Source organism: Dipodomys merriami, unplaced genomic scaffold (genome assembly GCF_024711535.1).
Source record: "Dipodomys merriami isolate MVZ:Mamm:240054 unplaced genomic scaffold, mDipMer1.0.p SCAF_4, whole genome shotgun sequence".
NCBI lineage: Eukaryota > Metazoa > Chordata > Mammalia > Rodentia > Heteromyidae > Dipodomys > Dipodomys merriami.
Window position 1 is genome coordinate 95,564,328 of NW_027205603.1, and position 13,592 is coordinate 95,577,919.

The following is a 13,592-nucleotide window of genomic DNA, read 5'->3' on the forward strand; positions in this document are numbered from 1 at the left end:
AAGAGCTGAGGGACAGCGCCCAGGCCCAGAGTTCAGGCCCCATGACTGACAAAAAGGAAAAAAGAAAGGAAAAAAAAGCATGCATTATTTCAACCAAAAGGGTTTATCTATAGTATCTCAGACATGTTTGTCTAGTTTTGCTGAAAATAACCCTTTTTATTGCTTTCTCTTCCCTGATTCCTACAATCTGCTTTGGATCAACTTTTTTCATTAAGGTTCTTTATGTTTGTTGTTGTTGTTGGTGGTGGTCATGGGCTTGAAGAACTTGGGGTTTAGGCACTATCCCTGAGCTCTTATGCTCAAGGTTAGTGCTTGCTCTCTGAGCCACAACACCACTTCCAGTTTTCTTATGGTTAATAATTGGAGATAAGACTTTTCTGCCTGGGCTGGCTTCTAAAGAGCACATATCTTTTTATATTTTCACAAGCAACATAGTGAGAAATTATTATTATTTTAATGTTTCGTTTTTTGGGTCCAGTTGTGGGGCCTGAACTCTGGTCCTGGGCGCTGTCCCTCAGCAATTCAGCTCAAGACTAGCACTCTATCACTTGAGCCACAGTGTCCCTTCCGGATTTTTCTGCTTATGTGGTGCTGAGGAATCAAACCCAGGGCCTCCTTCATTCAAGGCAAGCACTCTACCACTGAATCACCTTCCCAGCCCTGAGAAATTATTATAAATAATAATTATGTTCTCCACTAACAACTGATGTGGTCAATAAAACGTGCCATATATATCAAAAAGTTAAAAAAAAAAACACAACCACCAAAAACATGGCTCATGTCTGTTTTTTTTTTTTTTTTTTGTGGTTGTGGGGCTTGAACTCTGGGCCTGGGTGGCTAGTGCTCTACCTGTCCCTCAGCTCTTCAGCTCAAGGCTAGTGCTCTAACCACTTGAGCCACAGAGCCACTTCCGGTTTTCTGAGGGGATTATTGGAGATATGAGTCTCATGGATTTTCCTGCCCCAACTGGCTTTGAACCAAGACCCTCAGATCTCGAGCAGCTAGGATTATAGGCGTGAGCTACCAACTGGGTTGAGGATTGTAGTTATAAACCAGCCAAGAGAGATTCTTATTTCCAATTAACCACCAGAAAACCGAAGTGGTACTGTAGCTCAAAGCAGTAGAGAGCTAATCTTGAGCAAATGAGCTCAGAGATAGAACCTAGGCCATGAGTTCAAGCCCCATGACCAACAACAACAAAAAAGAGTTTTCCTACTGGGCACAAGTAGCTCACCTCTAATCCTAGCTGACCTGTACAATCAACCATTTGAAGTCAGCCTGGGCAAAAAGTCTATGAACTCTAAAATAACCAGCTGTCTAGATGCCTGTGGTTTATGTCTATAATCCTAGCTACTAAGAAGGCTGAGATCCAAAGACTGAGGTTGAAAGCCAGTCCAGGCAACAAATCCAAGAGATTCTTATCTCCAATTAACCAGAAAATAACCAGAACTGGAGACATGGTTCAAATGGTACAACAACAGTCATGAGAGATAAAGGAGCAAAGCTGAGTGACAGCACAAGGTCACGAGTTCAAGTCCCAGTATTGCACAAAAATAAAGAAAACAAAATGAATAAAAAGCAGGGCTGGATATGTGGCTTAAGTGCCACAGCTTCTGATTAGCATGCAAGCCAAGTAACTATAAAGCTCTGAGTCTGAACCCTAATACTGGCACAAAAAATAAATACTATATAAGAATAACTTGGCGCCTGGTGCTGGTAGCTCACATCTTTAATCCTAGCTACTTAGGAGGCTGAGCATTGAGAATCACAATTCAAAGCCAGCCCGGGCAGTAAAGTCTGTAAGACTCTTATTTCCAATAAACAGAAAACTGGAAATGGCGCTATGGTTCAAGTGGTAGAATGCTCACCTTGAGCAGGGACAGTGCCCAGACCTAGAGTTCAAGCCCCAAGACTGACAAAAAGAAAAGAAAAAAACAAATAACTTGGCACTGGGCGCAGATGGCTCACTACTGTAATCCTGCTACTCAGGAGGCTAAAATCTGAGGATCACGGTCAAATCCAGCCCAGGCAGGAAATTCCATGACTCTTTTTTTATTTTTATTTTTTCCGGTTGTGGGGCCTGAACTCTGGGCTTCGGCACTGTCCCTTAGCTCTTCAGCTCAAGGCTAGTGCTCTACCACTTGAGCCACAGCGCAACTTCTGGTTTTTTTTCTGCTTTATTTGGTGCTGAGGAAACGAACCCAGGGCCTCATGCATGCAAGGCAAGCACTCTACCACTGAGCCACCTTCCCAGCCCTCCGTGAGATTCTTATCTCCAATAAACAACTAGAAAACCAGAAATGACACTGTGGCTCAAGAAGTAGAGTGCTAGCCTTGCGCTGAAGAGCTGAGGGACAGCACCTAGGCCCAGAGTTCAAGCCCCAAAATTGACAGAAAAAAAAAAAAAAAAAAAGAATAACTTGGAAGCCTGGGAAGGTGGCTCAGTGGTAGAGTGCGTGACTAGCATGCACGCAGCCCTGGGTTCGATTCCTCAGTACCACATAAATAGGAAAAGCCGGAAGTGGCGCTGTGGCTCAAGTGGTAGAATGCTAGTCTTGAGCACAGAAAGTTACAGGTACAGTGACCAGGCCCTCTGAGTTCAATCCCCAGGACTGGCAAAGCAAACAAACAAAAATAAACAAAAAAACCCTCCACATATGCCTACAGATAAGGTTGGAAGCTGCTCATTTGGGGAAGGGGGACAAGGGCTCATGAAGGGCGGTACAGTTGTGGTAATTAAAGGTTTGGAAGAAATGTCTACCATAAGGAGCACAGCTCTTGACCCATGAGAGGAGAGGTACTACTAAAGTCATGGGAACCTAATCCTGCTGGCCTGAGCTGAAATGAGACTTGCTACTGTAAGAATGAGTCTTCAGCATGAATGTGCTTACTTAGTTCACTGTGGGCCCAAGCTGGGGCCCTGAAAATGAAATGGCGCCAGGCGAAGCCACACAACACACCTCTACAGTCACAGAGACATATTTCAGGGCCAGGGCAGGCTTCAATTCTCTTCTACACTCCTGATGTACTACAAACATAAACCTGAGACACAAACTCAAATGGCTGAACAAACTGCTAAGACCCCTCAGGTCCCCCAGTACTTTTCCCAGCGGCAGCACTACTTGGGTGTGACTAGGTGTGACCAGGCCCCCTGGCCACCCTACAGAACCTTGCTCTGACCCTGCATTTCCCTCTGGAAGGCAGCACCCGGAAGGAAAACCCAGGAAGCCTGAGGACAGTCCACCTGCCCACCTGTCTTGCCTAGAAGCAACAGGTCGTGACCCAGTCCACCCAGCAGATCTCGAACCAACAGATGAATATACCCAATGGCAGGTTCTACCTGTAGTGAAGGAGCTGGCTGTCCACACTGTAGTCTTGGTAAACCTCGTACTCCTTCTCCAGGAACACACCTGGTGGTGAAGAACTGAAAGCAGAAAGAACAAGATGTGAGTGTAAGTGAGCATGTACATCTGCCCCTCAAGTCTCCAGGGAATAACCTGGTTTGTTACCCCTCCCACAAAGTGAGTCCCTTCATCAGTCAATATGGTATCCCTTCTGTCCTACACCCACCTCCTCCCCACAGCGAGAGTACAGTTGCCTGTCCAGAGCATATGGGGTGGTCCTGTTTGGTAGCATGGGAACAGCACTGTTTTCAGTAGCTTGCACCACCAGAATGCAGAGGTGCTGTTCGGGGTGAATGAGAGTTACAACTTCAAAGGGACATGACAGAATGACCTGAGGAGGAAACGGCCAGAAAGACTTTCATGGACACTGTAAGAGCTTGATGGTCAGAGCTTGGCACACCAAAGCACCCAACCAGCGTCTGTGATGTGAGTGACTAAGTGGGCTTTGGTCCTGACAAATATTCCTCTCTACTGATGATTATAAAAACAATGGTCCAGAAAAGGAAAAAAGGTACTTAACTTGATCAAGAATATTAACATTAAGCTGGGTGCCAGTGGCTCATGCCTATAATCTTAGCTCCTTAGGAGACTTGAGATGTGAGGAAGGCAGTTCAAAGCCAGCCTAGGCAGGAAAGTCCATGAGACTCTTATCTCTAGTTAATCACCTGAAAACCAGAAGTGGTGCTGTGGCTCAAAGAGTGCCAGTCTTGAGCAAAAGAGCTTAAGGACAGCACCCAGACCCTAAGTTCAAGTTCCACGGTCAACCAAAAAAAATAGGCCTCTATTAACACTCACTGAAGTCAAGATAGGGACATCCACTTAGAAGTGTTATCCAATGTAGGGGCTGAGAAGGTAGCTCAGTGGTACAGCACTTGCCTTGCATGCATGAGGCCATAGGTTCGATTCCTTAGCACCACATAAGCAAAAAGAAAAACGCCGGAAGTGGCACTGTGGCTCAAGTGGTAGAGCACTAGCCTTGAGCTGAAGAGCTGAGGGACAGCGCCCAGGCCCAGAGTTCAGGCCCCACGACCGGACCCCCCCCCAAAAAAAAAAAAAAAAAAGTGTTATCCAATGTAGTAAGTCAAACAGGGGAAAAAAGAAACTGCAAGTTTGGGGAGTGAACACAAGGCCTGTGCTCTGTCCCTAAGCTTCTTTTGCCGAAGTCTAATGCTCTGCCACTTGAGCCACAGCGCCACTTTCAGCTTGTCTATCTCTTTATTGGTGATAAAAGAGTCTCATGGGGCTGGGAAGGTGGCTCAGTGGTAGAGCGCTTGCCTTGCATGCATGAGGCTCTGGGTTTGATTCCTCAGCACCACATAAGCAAAAATGAAAAAAGCCGGAAGTGGCACTGTGGCTCAAGTGGTAGAGCGCTAGCCTTGAACTGAAGATCTGAGGACAATGCTCAGACCCAGAGTTCAAGTCCCACCCTGACCAAAAAAAAAAAAAAAAAGTCTCATGGACTTTGCTGACCAAGCAGGCTTTGAACCATGATCATCAGATCTTAGCTTCCTGAGTAGCTAGGATTATAGGTATGAGCCACAAGCACCCAGTGAGATTTAAGTATGTTGAAGAAAGATAAAGTTGTCATTTGTTGTCCTTAAAAAGCTAAAAGAATCAAATGAAAGGCTACTGGTAATATTAATGTAACACATGACACTTGTGAATTTTCTACTTATTAGTGAACAGTAACTAGTTAGAAACCAAATTCATCCTGTGGCAAGATAATAGCAGAACAATAAAAACAAAGCTGGGTATGGTGGCTCATGCCTGTAAGCCAAACTACTCAGGAGGTAAAGGCAAGAAGACTACAAGTTTGACACCAGTCTGGTCAGAATTAGCAAGTGCCTATGTCAAAAGCAAATGTAGGTTATGCACCCTATGGACATGACATGACCTGCTTTCAGTCTATTGAAAGTGTATTTTTTCTGTAATAAAGTTTTTTTTTTAATCACTTTCATTATATTTCACATCTTGTTGAATTATGTTCTCACAAGCAGTGAGGACGAAGTAGATAGCTGCACTGACTTTCAAGTAATATTTTTATTTATTTTATTTTATTTTTTTTTTTTTGGTCCGGTCATGGGGCCTGAACTCTGGGCCTGGGCACTGTCCCTCAGCTCTTCAGCTCAAGGTGAGTGCTCTACCACTTGAGCTACAGCGCCACTTCCGGTTTTCTGGAGGTTTATTGGAGATAGGAGTCTCACGGTCTCTCCTGCCCGGGCTGGCTTTGAACCGCGATCCTTAGATCTCAGCCTCCTGAGTAGCTAGGATTACAGGCGTGAGCCACCAGCGCCCGGCCACATATTTCTTATATATATATTTTTTTGTCAGTTGTGGGGCTTGAACTCTGGACCTGGGAGCTGTCTCTCTGCTCTTCAATTCAAGGTGAGTAGTCTACCACTTGAGCCACAGCGCCACTTCTGGTTTTCTAGCGGTTAATTGGAGATAAAAGTTTCATGGCTTTTCTTGACCGGGTTGGCTTTGAACCACAATCCTGAGATCTCAGCCTTCTGAGTAGCTAGGATTACAGGTGTGAGCTACTGGCACTGGTTTAATATATTTTCTCAAAGCAAATATACCAAGTTTTAGCTGGGGGAAGAAGAGCTGAGGGACAGCACCCAGGCTCAGAGTTCAAGCCCTATGACCAACCAAAAAAACTATTCAGAAGTGTCATAGGGGCTGGGAAGGTGGCTCAGTGGTAGAGTGCTTGCCTGGCATGCATGAAGCCCTGAGTTCAATTCCTCAGCACCACATAAGCAAAAAGAAAAAAGCCGGAAGTGGCACTGTGGTTCAAGTGGTAGAACGCTAGCCTTGAGCTGAAGAGCTGAGGGACAGGCCCTGAGTTCAGGCCTCACGACAGGACCCCCCCTCACACCAAAAAAAAAGAAGTATCATATATATGTATGTGCTATCTTCCTAAGATTAACTTTTCCCCCATTTACTCTATTGTTATTTTAGAGGCAATATACAATACAGCGGGGTTACCTTTACACGCATCTGGAAATAAGTACGTTTCCTTTCACATACTGTCATCTGTTCCATCATCCTCTCCCTCATCTCCTCCCACAAGTTGCATAGTCACTTCCATCAATGGCCAGTGCAGCCAGTGTGCTCCACTGCTGCACTTTTTCACACTAGTTCCTTCCATTCCTTTCCCACCCTCCCACAGATATGTATGTGAATACACTGTTTATAAGGCAAAGAATACAGAGTCAGCAAAAAAAGAAAAAATTCTTTGGAGTTGGTTTCAGTATGTGTGTGTATGTGTATATATATATATATATGCATTGGGTATTGCGCTTTTGTGATTCTCTCAAGTATCCTCCTTTGGTTCTACTGTATGGGAGTATCTAGAATTCTGTGTATTTTGTCATATTCCAGTGCCTTTCCATATATCAGGGAGAACATGCTCTGTTTGTGTCTCTGACCTTGGCTTACCTCATTTAACATGATTTGTTCTAGTTCCAGTCATTTCCCTGCGAATGACATTATTCCTTCTAATGGCTGTGTAAAATTACATTGTGTATAGGTACCACATATTTTGGATCCACTCATCTATTGTGGGGCATCTGGGCTGTTTTCATATCTTGGCTATTGTGAACAGTGCGGCAATGTACATGGATGTGCAGGTGTCCTTATCAGATCCTGGTTCTTGATGCTCAGGGTAGATGCCTAGGAGTGGTATGGCTGGGTCATAGGGAAGGTCTTTGTTTAGTTTTGGGGGGAACCTACAGACTGCTCCCACCAGCAGTGCAGTAGGTTTCCTTTCCCCCACATCCTTACCAGCATTTGTTGTTATTAGAATTCAAAATGTTGGCCAATCTAATTGGGGTAAGATGGTATCATAGAGTTGTTTTGGTTTGCATTTCCTTTATGGCCAGGGATGATGAGCATTTCCTTATGTGTTTCTTTGCCATTCTTCAGAGAGGTCTCTTTTCAATTTTATATTCTTTATTGGAGTTGATTACTTGGTTTCTTTTTTTTATTTTTATCTTCCCCCCATCTTCCTTGTTCTCCTTTCCTCCTTCTTCTCTTTCTTCAATAAACATGCATTTAAGCCGGGCGCTGGTGGCTCACGCCTGTAATCCTAGCTACTCAGGAGGCTGAGATCTGAGGATCGCGGTTCAAAGCCAGCCCGGGCAGGAGAGACCGTGAGACTCCTATCTCCAATAAACCACCAGAAAACCGGAAGTGGCGCTGTAGCTCAAGTGGTAGAGCGCTCGCCTTGAGCTGAAGAGCTGAGGGACAACGCCCAGGCCCAGAGTTCAAGCCCCACGACCGACAAAAAAAAAAAAAAAAACAAAAAAAAAAAACAAACATGCATTTATTTTCTCCACTAATCTCTCTGAAACACTATTTGTCCCTACCCTTCCCTTGCCTGAGGGTCCTAATCTTTTCTACTTGTAACTCTCAAATAACCATTCTTCATCACAACTGATGTCTATGCCTGTACTGAGTGGTTCTCACAAAACCTGAGCCCAGATGTATTGTTCCAAAAATTAATAAAAAAATAGATCAAAACCCAACATTAGCTGGGTGCTGGTGGCTCACACCTGTTAATTCTGTCTACTCAAGCAAGAGGCTAAGATCTGAAGATTGGGATTTGAAGCCAGACCTGGCAGCAAAGTCCATGAGACTCTGTTCTCCAATGAACTACTCAGAAAAAACCAGAAGTGAAGCTGTGGCTCAAGTGGTACTAGAGTTCTAGCCTTGAGCCAAAGAAACTCAGAGACAGAGCCCAGATCAAGCCCTGGGACAGACACACACACACACACACACACACACACACACACACACACACACACACACACACACACACACACACACACACACACACACACACACACACACACACACACACACACACACACACACACACACACACACACACACACACACACACACACACACACACACACACACACACACACACGGATTTAAGTGAGAGTGAGGAGAAAAGTGAAATGAAGGACTCATTGAAACAAAGATAAGCGATAAGAGAAATGGCCAATTAAATAAGCAAGCAGATCCTCAAAATACTAGAAAACTATCAAAAGAAATTCAACAAAAAGCAAAACAATAGCCAGGTACTGGTGACTCAGCCTGTAATCCTAGCTACTCAGGAGGCTGAGATCTGAGGATCTTGGTTCAAAGCCAACCTGGGCAGGAAAATCTGTGAGACTCTTATCTCCAATAAACCACCGGAAAACTGGAAGTGGTGCTGTGGTTCAAGTGGTAGAGCGCTAAGCCTTGAGCTGCAGAGCTGAGGGACAAGGCCCAGGCCCAGAGTTCAAGCCCCATGATCCCCTTCCCCCCTAAAAAAAGGTAAAACAAAATAAAGGAAGCAATGCAAGACATGAGAGGAGAAAATTAATAGAGATGAAAAAGCATAAAGAGCTCTATCACCCTATTGCAATGCCCAGTTCAAAGTCTAGGCAACAGACAAAAAAAGTTGAAAATAATGATGGAAGATAAACCAGAGGAATAAGACCAAACAGTAAAAAACATTGAAAACACTCAGAACATACCAATGGGACATTCGAGGACTCTGTCAAATATCAATTTTTTTTTTTTTTGGGGTCAGTCGTGGGGTTGAACTGTGGGCCTGGACACTGTCCCTCAGCTTTTCAGCTCAAGGCAAACCCTCTACCACTTAAGCCACAGCTCCACTTCTGGTTTTCTGGTGGTTAATTGGAGATAAGAGTCTCATGTGGGGCTGGGAAGGTGGCTCAGTGGTAGAGCGCTTGCCTTGCATGCATGAGGCCCTGGGTTCGATTCCTCAGCATCACATAAGCAAAAAGAAAAAAGCTGGAAGTGGCGCTGTGGCTCAAGTGGTAGAGTGCTAGCCTTGAGCTGAAGAGCTGAGGGACAGCGCCCAGGCCCAGAGCTCAGGCCCCATGACCGGACTCCCCCCCCCCCCAAAAAAAAAGAGTCTCACATACTTTCCTGTTCAGACTGGCTTTGAACTGAGATCCTCAGAAATCAGCCACCTGAGTAGCTAGGATTACAGGTGTGAGCTACCAGTGCCAGGTAAAGATCAAATCTATATATAACTGGAATAGACAAGGAACAAGAATTCAAAACTAAAGGTATTGAGAACCCATTCAACAAAATAGTAACTGAAAACTTTCTCAACCTAAAAAAAAAAAATAAGAAAAAGAAAAAGAAAAAAGGAATCTCACATATCTGACAGAGACATACTCTTAAGCATACAAGACCAGAGAAGAAACACTTCAGACATAATGTTGCAAAATCTCTGAACTTACAAAATAAGAATTAATTTTAAGGGTGCTGGGAAGATGGCTCAGTGGTAGAGTGCTTGCCTTGCATGCATGAGGCCCTGGGTTCAATTCCTCAGCACCACATAAGCAAACCAAAAAAGCCGGAAGTGGCTCTGTGGCTCAAGTGGTAGAGCGCTAGCCTTGAGCTGAAGAGCTGAGGGACAGCGTCCAGGCCCAGAGTTCAGGCCCCATGACTGGATCCCTCCACCCCCCCCCCAAAAAAAAAAGAATTAATTTTAAAGGCAGCAAAGTTGAAGAGGGAACTTTATTTTATTTACAGTGGAAAGATTAGAATAACTTCAGATTTCTCAATGCAAACTCCAAATGCAAGAAGATGTTGGAAATATATAATTCAAGTTTTTTGTTTTTGTTTTTTGGCCAGTCCTGGGGCTTGAACTCCTCAGGGCCTGGGCACTGCTTCTTTTGCTCAAGGGCAGCACTCTATCACTTGAGCAACGCACCACTTCTGGCTTTTTCTGTGTATGTGCTACTAAGGACTCAAACCCAGGGCTTCATGCATGCTAGGCAAGCACTCTACCACTGAGCCACCTTCCCAGCCCTTGTTTTTATTTGTATGTCTTTGGGAGGGTAAGAGGAGGCACAGAAATGGAAGGACAAAAGGTAAACAAATGCAGCAGTAGTACTCAGTGGACACTATGTTGAAAATGAACTATACAACTTGTGGGTGGGGATGGGAGGGAAAAACGGAGAGAGTGAGAGAAGGGTGACACTATCCAAAAAGAAATACACTCTTTACCTGACGTACATAACTGTAAACCCCTCTGTATATCGTCTTTATAATAACAATAAAATAACAGATACATTAATAAATTATATAATTTAAAAAACATGATTGAACCATTTATTGTCCCTAAGTAACACAACTCATTATCAAGGATAAACACAAATTCTGAGTGGCAAGATGGAGAAAGATCTTCCAATCAAGTACATCCTGTAAAAAGGTAGTAGTAGCCATACTGATATCTGATAAAGTAAGACTTCAAAATAAAATTAGTAAGATGAGGGCTGGGAAGATGGCTCAGTGGTAGAATGCTTGCCTCCCATGCATGAGGCCCTGGGTTCCATTCCTCAGCACCAGATAAGCAGAAAAAGCCAGAAGTGGCACTATGGCTCAAGTGGTAGTGCACTAGCCTTGAGCTGAAGAGCTCAGGGACAGCAGTCAGGCCCAGAGGTTAGCCCCACAACAGACCACTCCCCTTCCCCCCGCAAAAAAAAAAAAATGAATAAGAAGAGACAAAGAAAGTTATTTCACATTACTAGAGAGAATGATCTCTGAAGAAGAAACTACAGTGGTCAATATATATGCACCAGTCAAATACATTAAACAAACACTCTTAGACTTAACAAGAACTGTTAGATTCCAATACAATAATACTAGAAGAGTTTAACACTAAACTCTCTTCAAATGGCAGAACCTCCAGGATACAACAAAAGCTGTATTTTACCCGTAACCACATAATACATGTTCTTCTTAGCAGCCCTTGGAATATATATCCTAGGACATACAATAAATCTGAGCAAATATTGAAAAATTGATATAACTGTTTTGTATAGCAGCATTTCTCTGTTGGGGACCCAGGACAATCAGTAGGGTTTAAGCACAGGTGGCCCCAGTATAGTCAGGGTCCTCATGGATCCCTGGCTAAGCCCAGGAAAGGCAGAACTGCCAGAGTTATTTTTCTCCCTGGCCTTCCTTCACTTTACAGGTTCTGACCAACTAATTAGCTCCTAACCCTAAATAGTGGTTAATCACAATGTGAACTAGGGGAAATGGAAGTCAGTTGGGTGGCCTGGGAACTAGCAGGGTTACTGACTTGAGGCCATCCAGCAGCAAAAAAACATTCTAGCATAAAGATCTGAAAATCATCTTGATTACTGGACACAGTCCTTACTAAGAAACTACGTGGCAGAGAGCACTGCTTGCACTCACATTCAGGCCCACCCATCCATCCTGCCCTGCTCTGCCTAGCCCTGCCTATTTTCACTGGCCCAGCCTCCTCACCTGCTGCTCTCTTCCTTTGCGGTCCCCAGGGTGGCTGGCCGACCAGCCCTGGCCTGAGGCTCCTGTGCCCTCTCAGTGGCAGCGTCAGGCTCTGGCTCCAGCGAGGACCCTGTGCTGCCATCGCGGCTGCCTCGCCCAGGGCTGCTGTCCGCAGAGACGCGCGGGGACTCGGTGCTCTGCTTCAGTGTCTGCAGCTTGGCTAGCGGGATGATGTCGCAGTTCTGTGGGCGGTGCCATACAGTACGCTGCGAAGCAGCACTGTAGTAGTAGAATCGTGATGTGTTGGGGTCAAAGAGCTCCCACCACTGGTCCTCACTGGTGCGTTTGATGCGCACGCCGGCCGGTGGGTCCCACACACACTCACCAGTAACCAGATTGGCATACATGCGCTCGCGGGTGCGTGGCTCGATGATCTCTACCCACTCCAGCCTGTAGGGACACAAGTGTCAGTCAGCCAGGACCCTGCCCTCCCTTCGCACTGGCATCTACCCATCCCAGGCTGCAGCCACGCTAGCAAGAGCACCAAGTCTTTGTATTGCAGGGACTGGGGTTTCTGGCTCCTAGTACCTTGAGTACAACGGGACACCTGACTCCCTAAGTCTCCTCGTCTAGCATTTTTTTTAAGGTCTGAAGCTGGGACTTGAACTTGGTACCCGATGCTTTGGTTTTTTGGTTAGCGCTCTACCAACTGAGCCATGCCTCCAACCCTTCCTACAGCTTTGTAACATTTTTTAGTTAAAAGCAATGTAAGCTGGGTGCTGGGGGCTCACGCCTGTAATCCTAGCTACTCAGGAGGCTGAGATCTGAGGATCACAGTTCAAAGCCAGCCTGGGCAGGAAAATCTGTGAGACTCTTAGCTCCAATAAATCACCAGAAAACTGGAAGTGGCGCTGTGGCTCAAGTGGTAGAGCGCTTACCTTGAGCTGAAGAGCTGAGGGACAGCACCCAGGCCAAGTTCAAACCCAACTGACAAAAATAAATAAATAAAAAATAAATTAATTAATTAACACATGTCCCACAAGACCATTTTAACAAAGGTATGTATGATATCAGGGTAACTTTTTTTTTTTTTTTTTTTTTTTTGTCGGTCGTGGGGCTTGAACTCTGGGCCTGGGCGCTGTCCCTCAGCTCTTCAGCTCAAGGCGAGTGCTCTACCACTTGAGCTACAGCGCCACTTCCGGTTTTCTGGTGGTTTATTGGAGATAGGAGTCTCACGGTCTCTCCTGCCCAGGCTGGCTTTGAACCGTGATCCTCAGATCTCAGCCTCCTGAGTAGCTAGGATTACAGGCGTGAGCCACCAGCGCCCGGCAGGGTAACTTTTTTTGATGTTTGCCAGTCCCAGGGTTTGAACTCAGGGTCTGTGTGCCCTTGAGCTTCTTTTTGCTCAAGGCTAGTGCTCTACCATTCGAGCCACAGTGCCCCTTCTGGTCTTCTGAAGCCCTTCTGAACCCAGGACTTCATGCATGCTAGGCAAGCACTCTACCACTGAGCCACCTTCCCAGCCTGGGGTAACATTTTTAAAAAATATACATTCCAGAAAAGAAACCCTTTAAAGGTGCACAGTGCCCTCGGTGTGGACTGCCCCCATCCTGCTGCGCTGTGCATCATTCTTCCATGGGCCTGGTCTATCACTGGGCTGGTTCCATTTGTTGCCAGGGTAAGAGCTTAGGAGAGAAAAGGAAGAGGAGGCAGGAGCTGGCTTGGTGGTGATACTCCCACAGTTCTGCCAGGACAGTAAAAGCCATCCCTGGCTTTTACCAAGCTAAAGTGGCCCTGGACAAGGTTGCTTTGAAAACAAATGCCTTCATGAACCCATGGTTCCTCATCTTTTTCTCTTTCCTTTCCTATTTGTTCTTTTCTTTCTTTCCCTTCCTACCTTCCTTT

General features: G+C 45.4%; 1 protein-coding gene across 3 annotated transcripts in view; it reads right to left on the bottom strand.

The window, feature by feature from the left end:
- The window catches only part of LOC138806112 (rho GTPase-activating protein 39), an 84,806-nt gene that overhangs the window by 19,010 nt on the left and 52,204 nt on the right, over positions 1 to 13,592 (bottom strand). For all 3 annotated transcript variants that reach the window (XM_069991668.1, XM_069991665.1, XM_069991667.1), the window contains exons 3-4: positions 11,709 to 12,137; positions 3,341 to 3,424 (exon numbers count right to left, since the gene is read on the bottom strand). In XM_069991668.1, the coding sequence (XP_069847769.1) occupies positions 3,341 to 3,424; positions 11,709 to 12,137 (513 nt within the window). The remainder of the gene's footprint in view (positions 1 to 3,340; positions 3,425 to 11,708; positions 12,138 to 13,592) is intronic.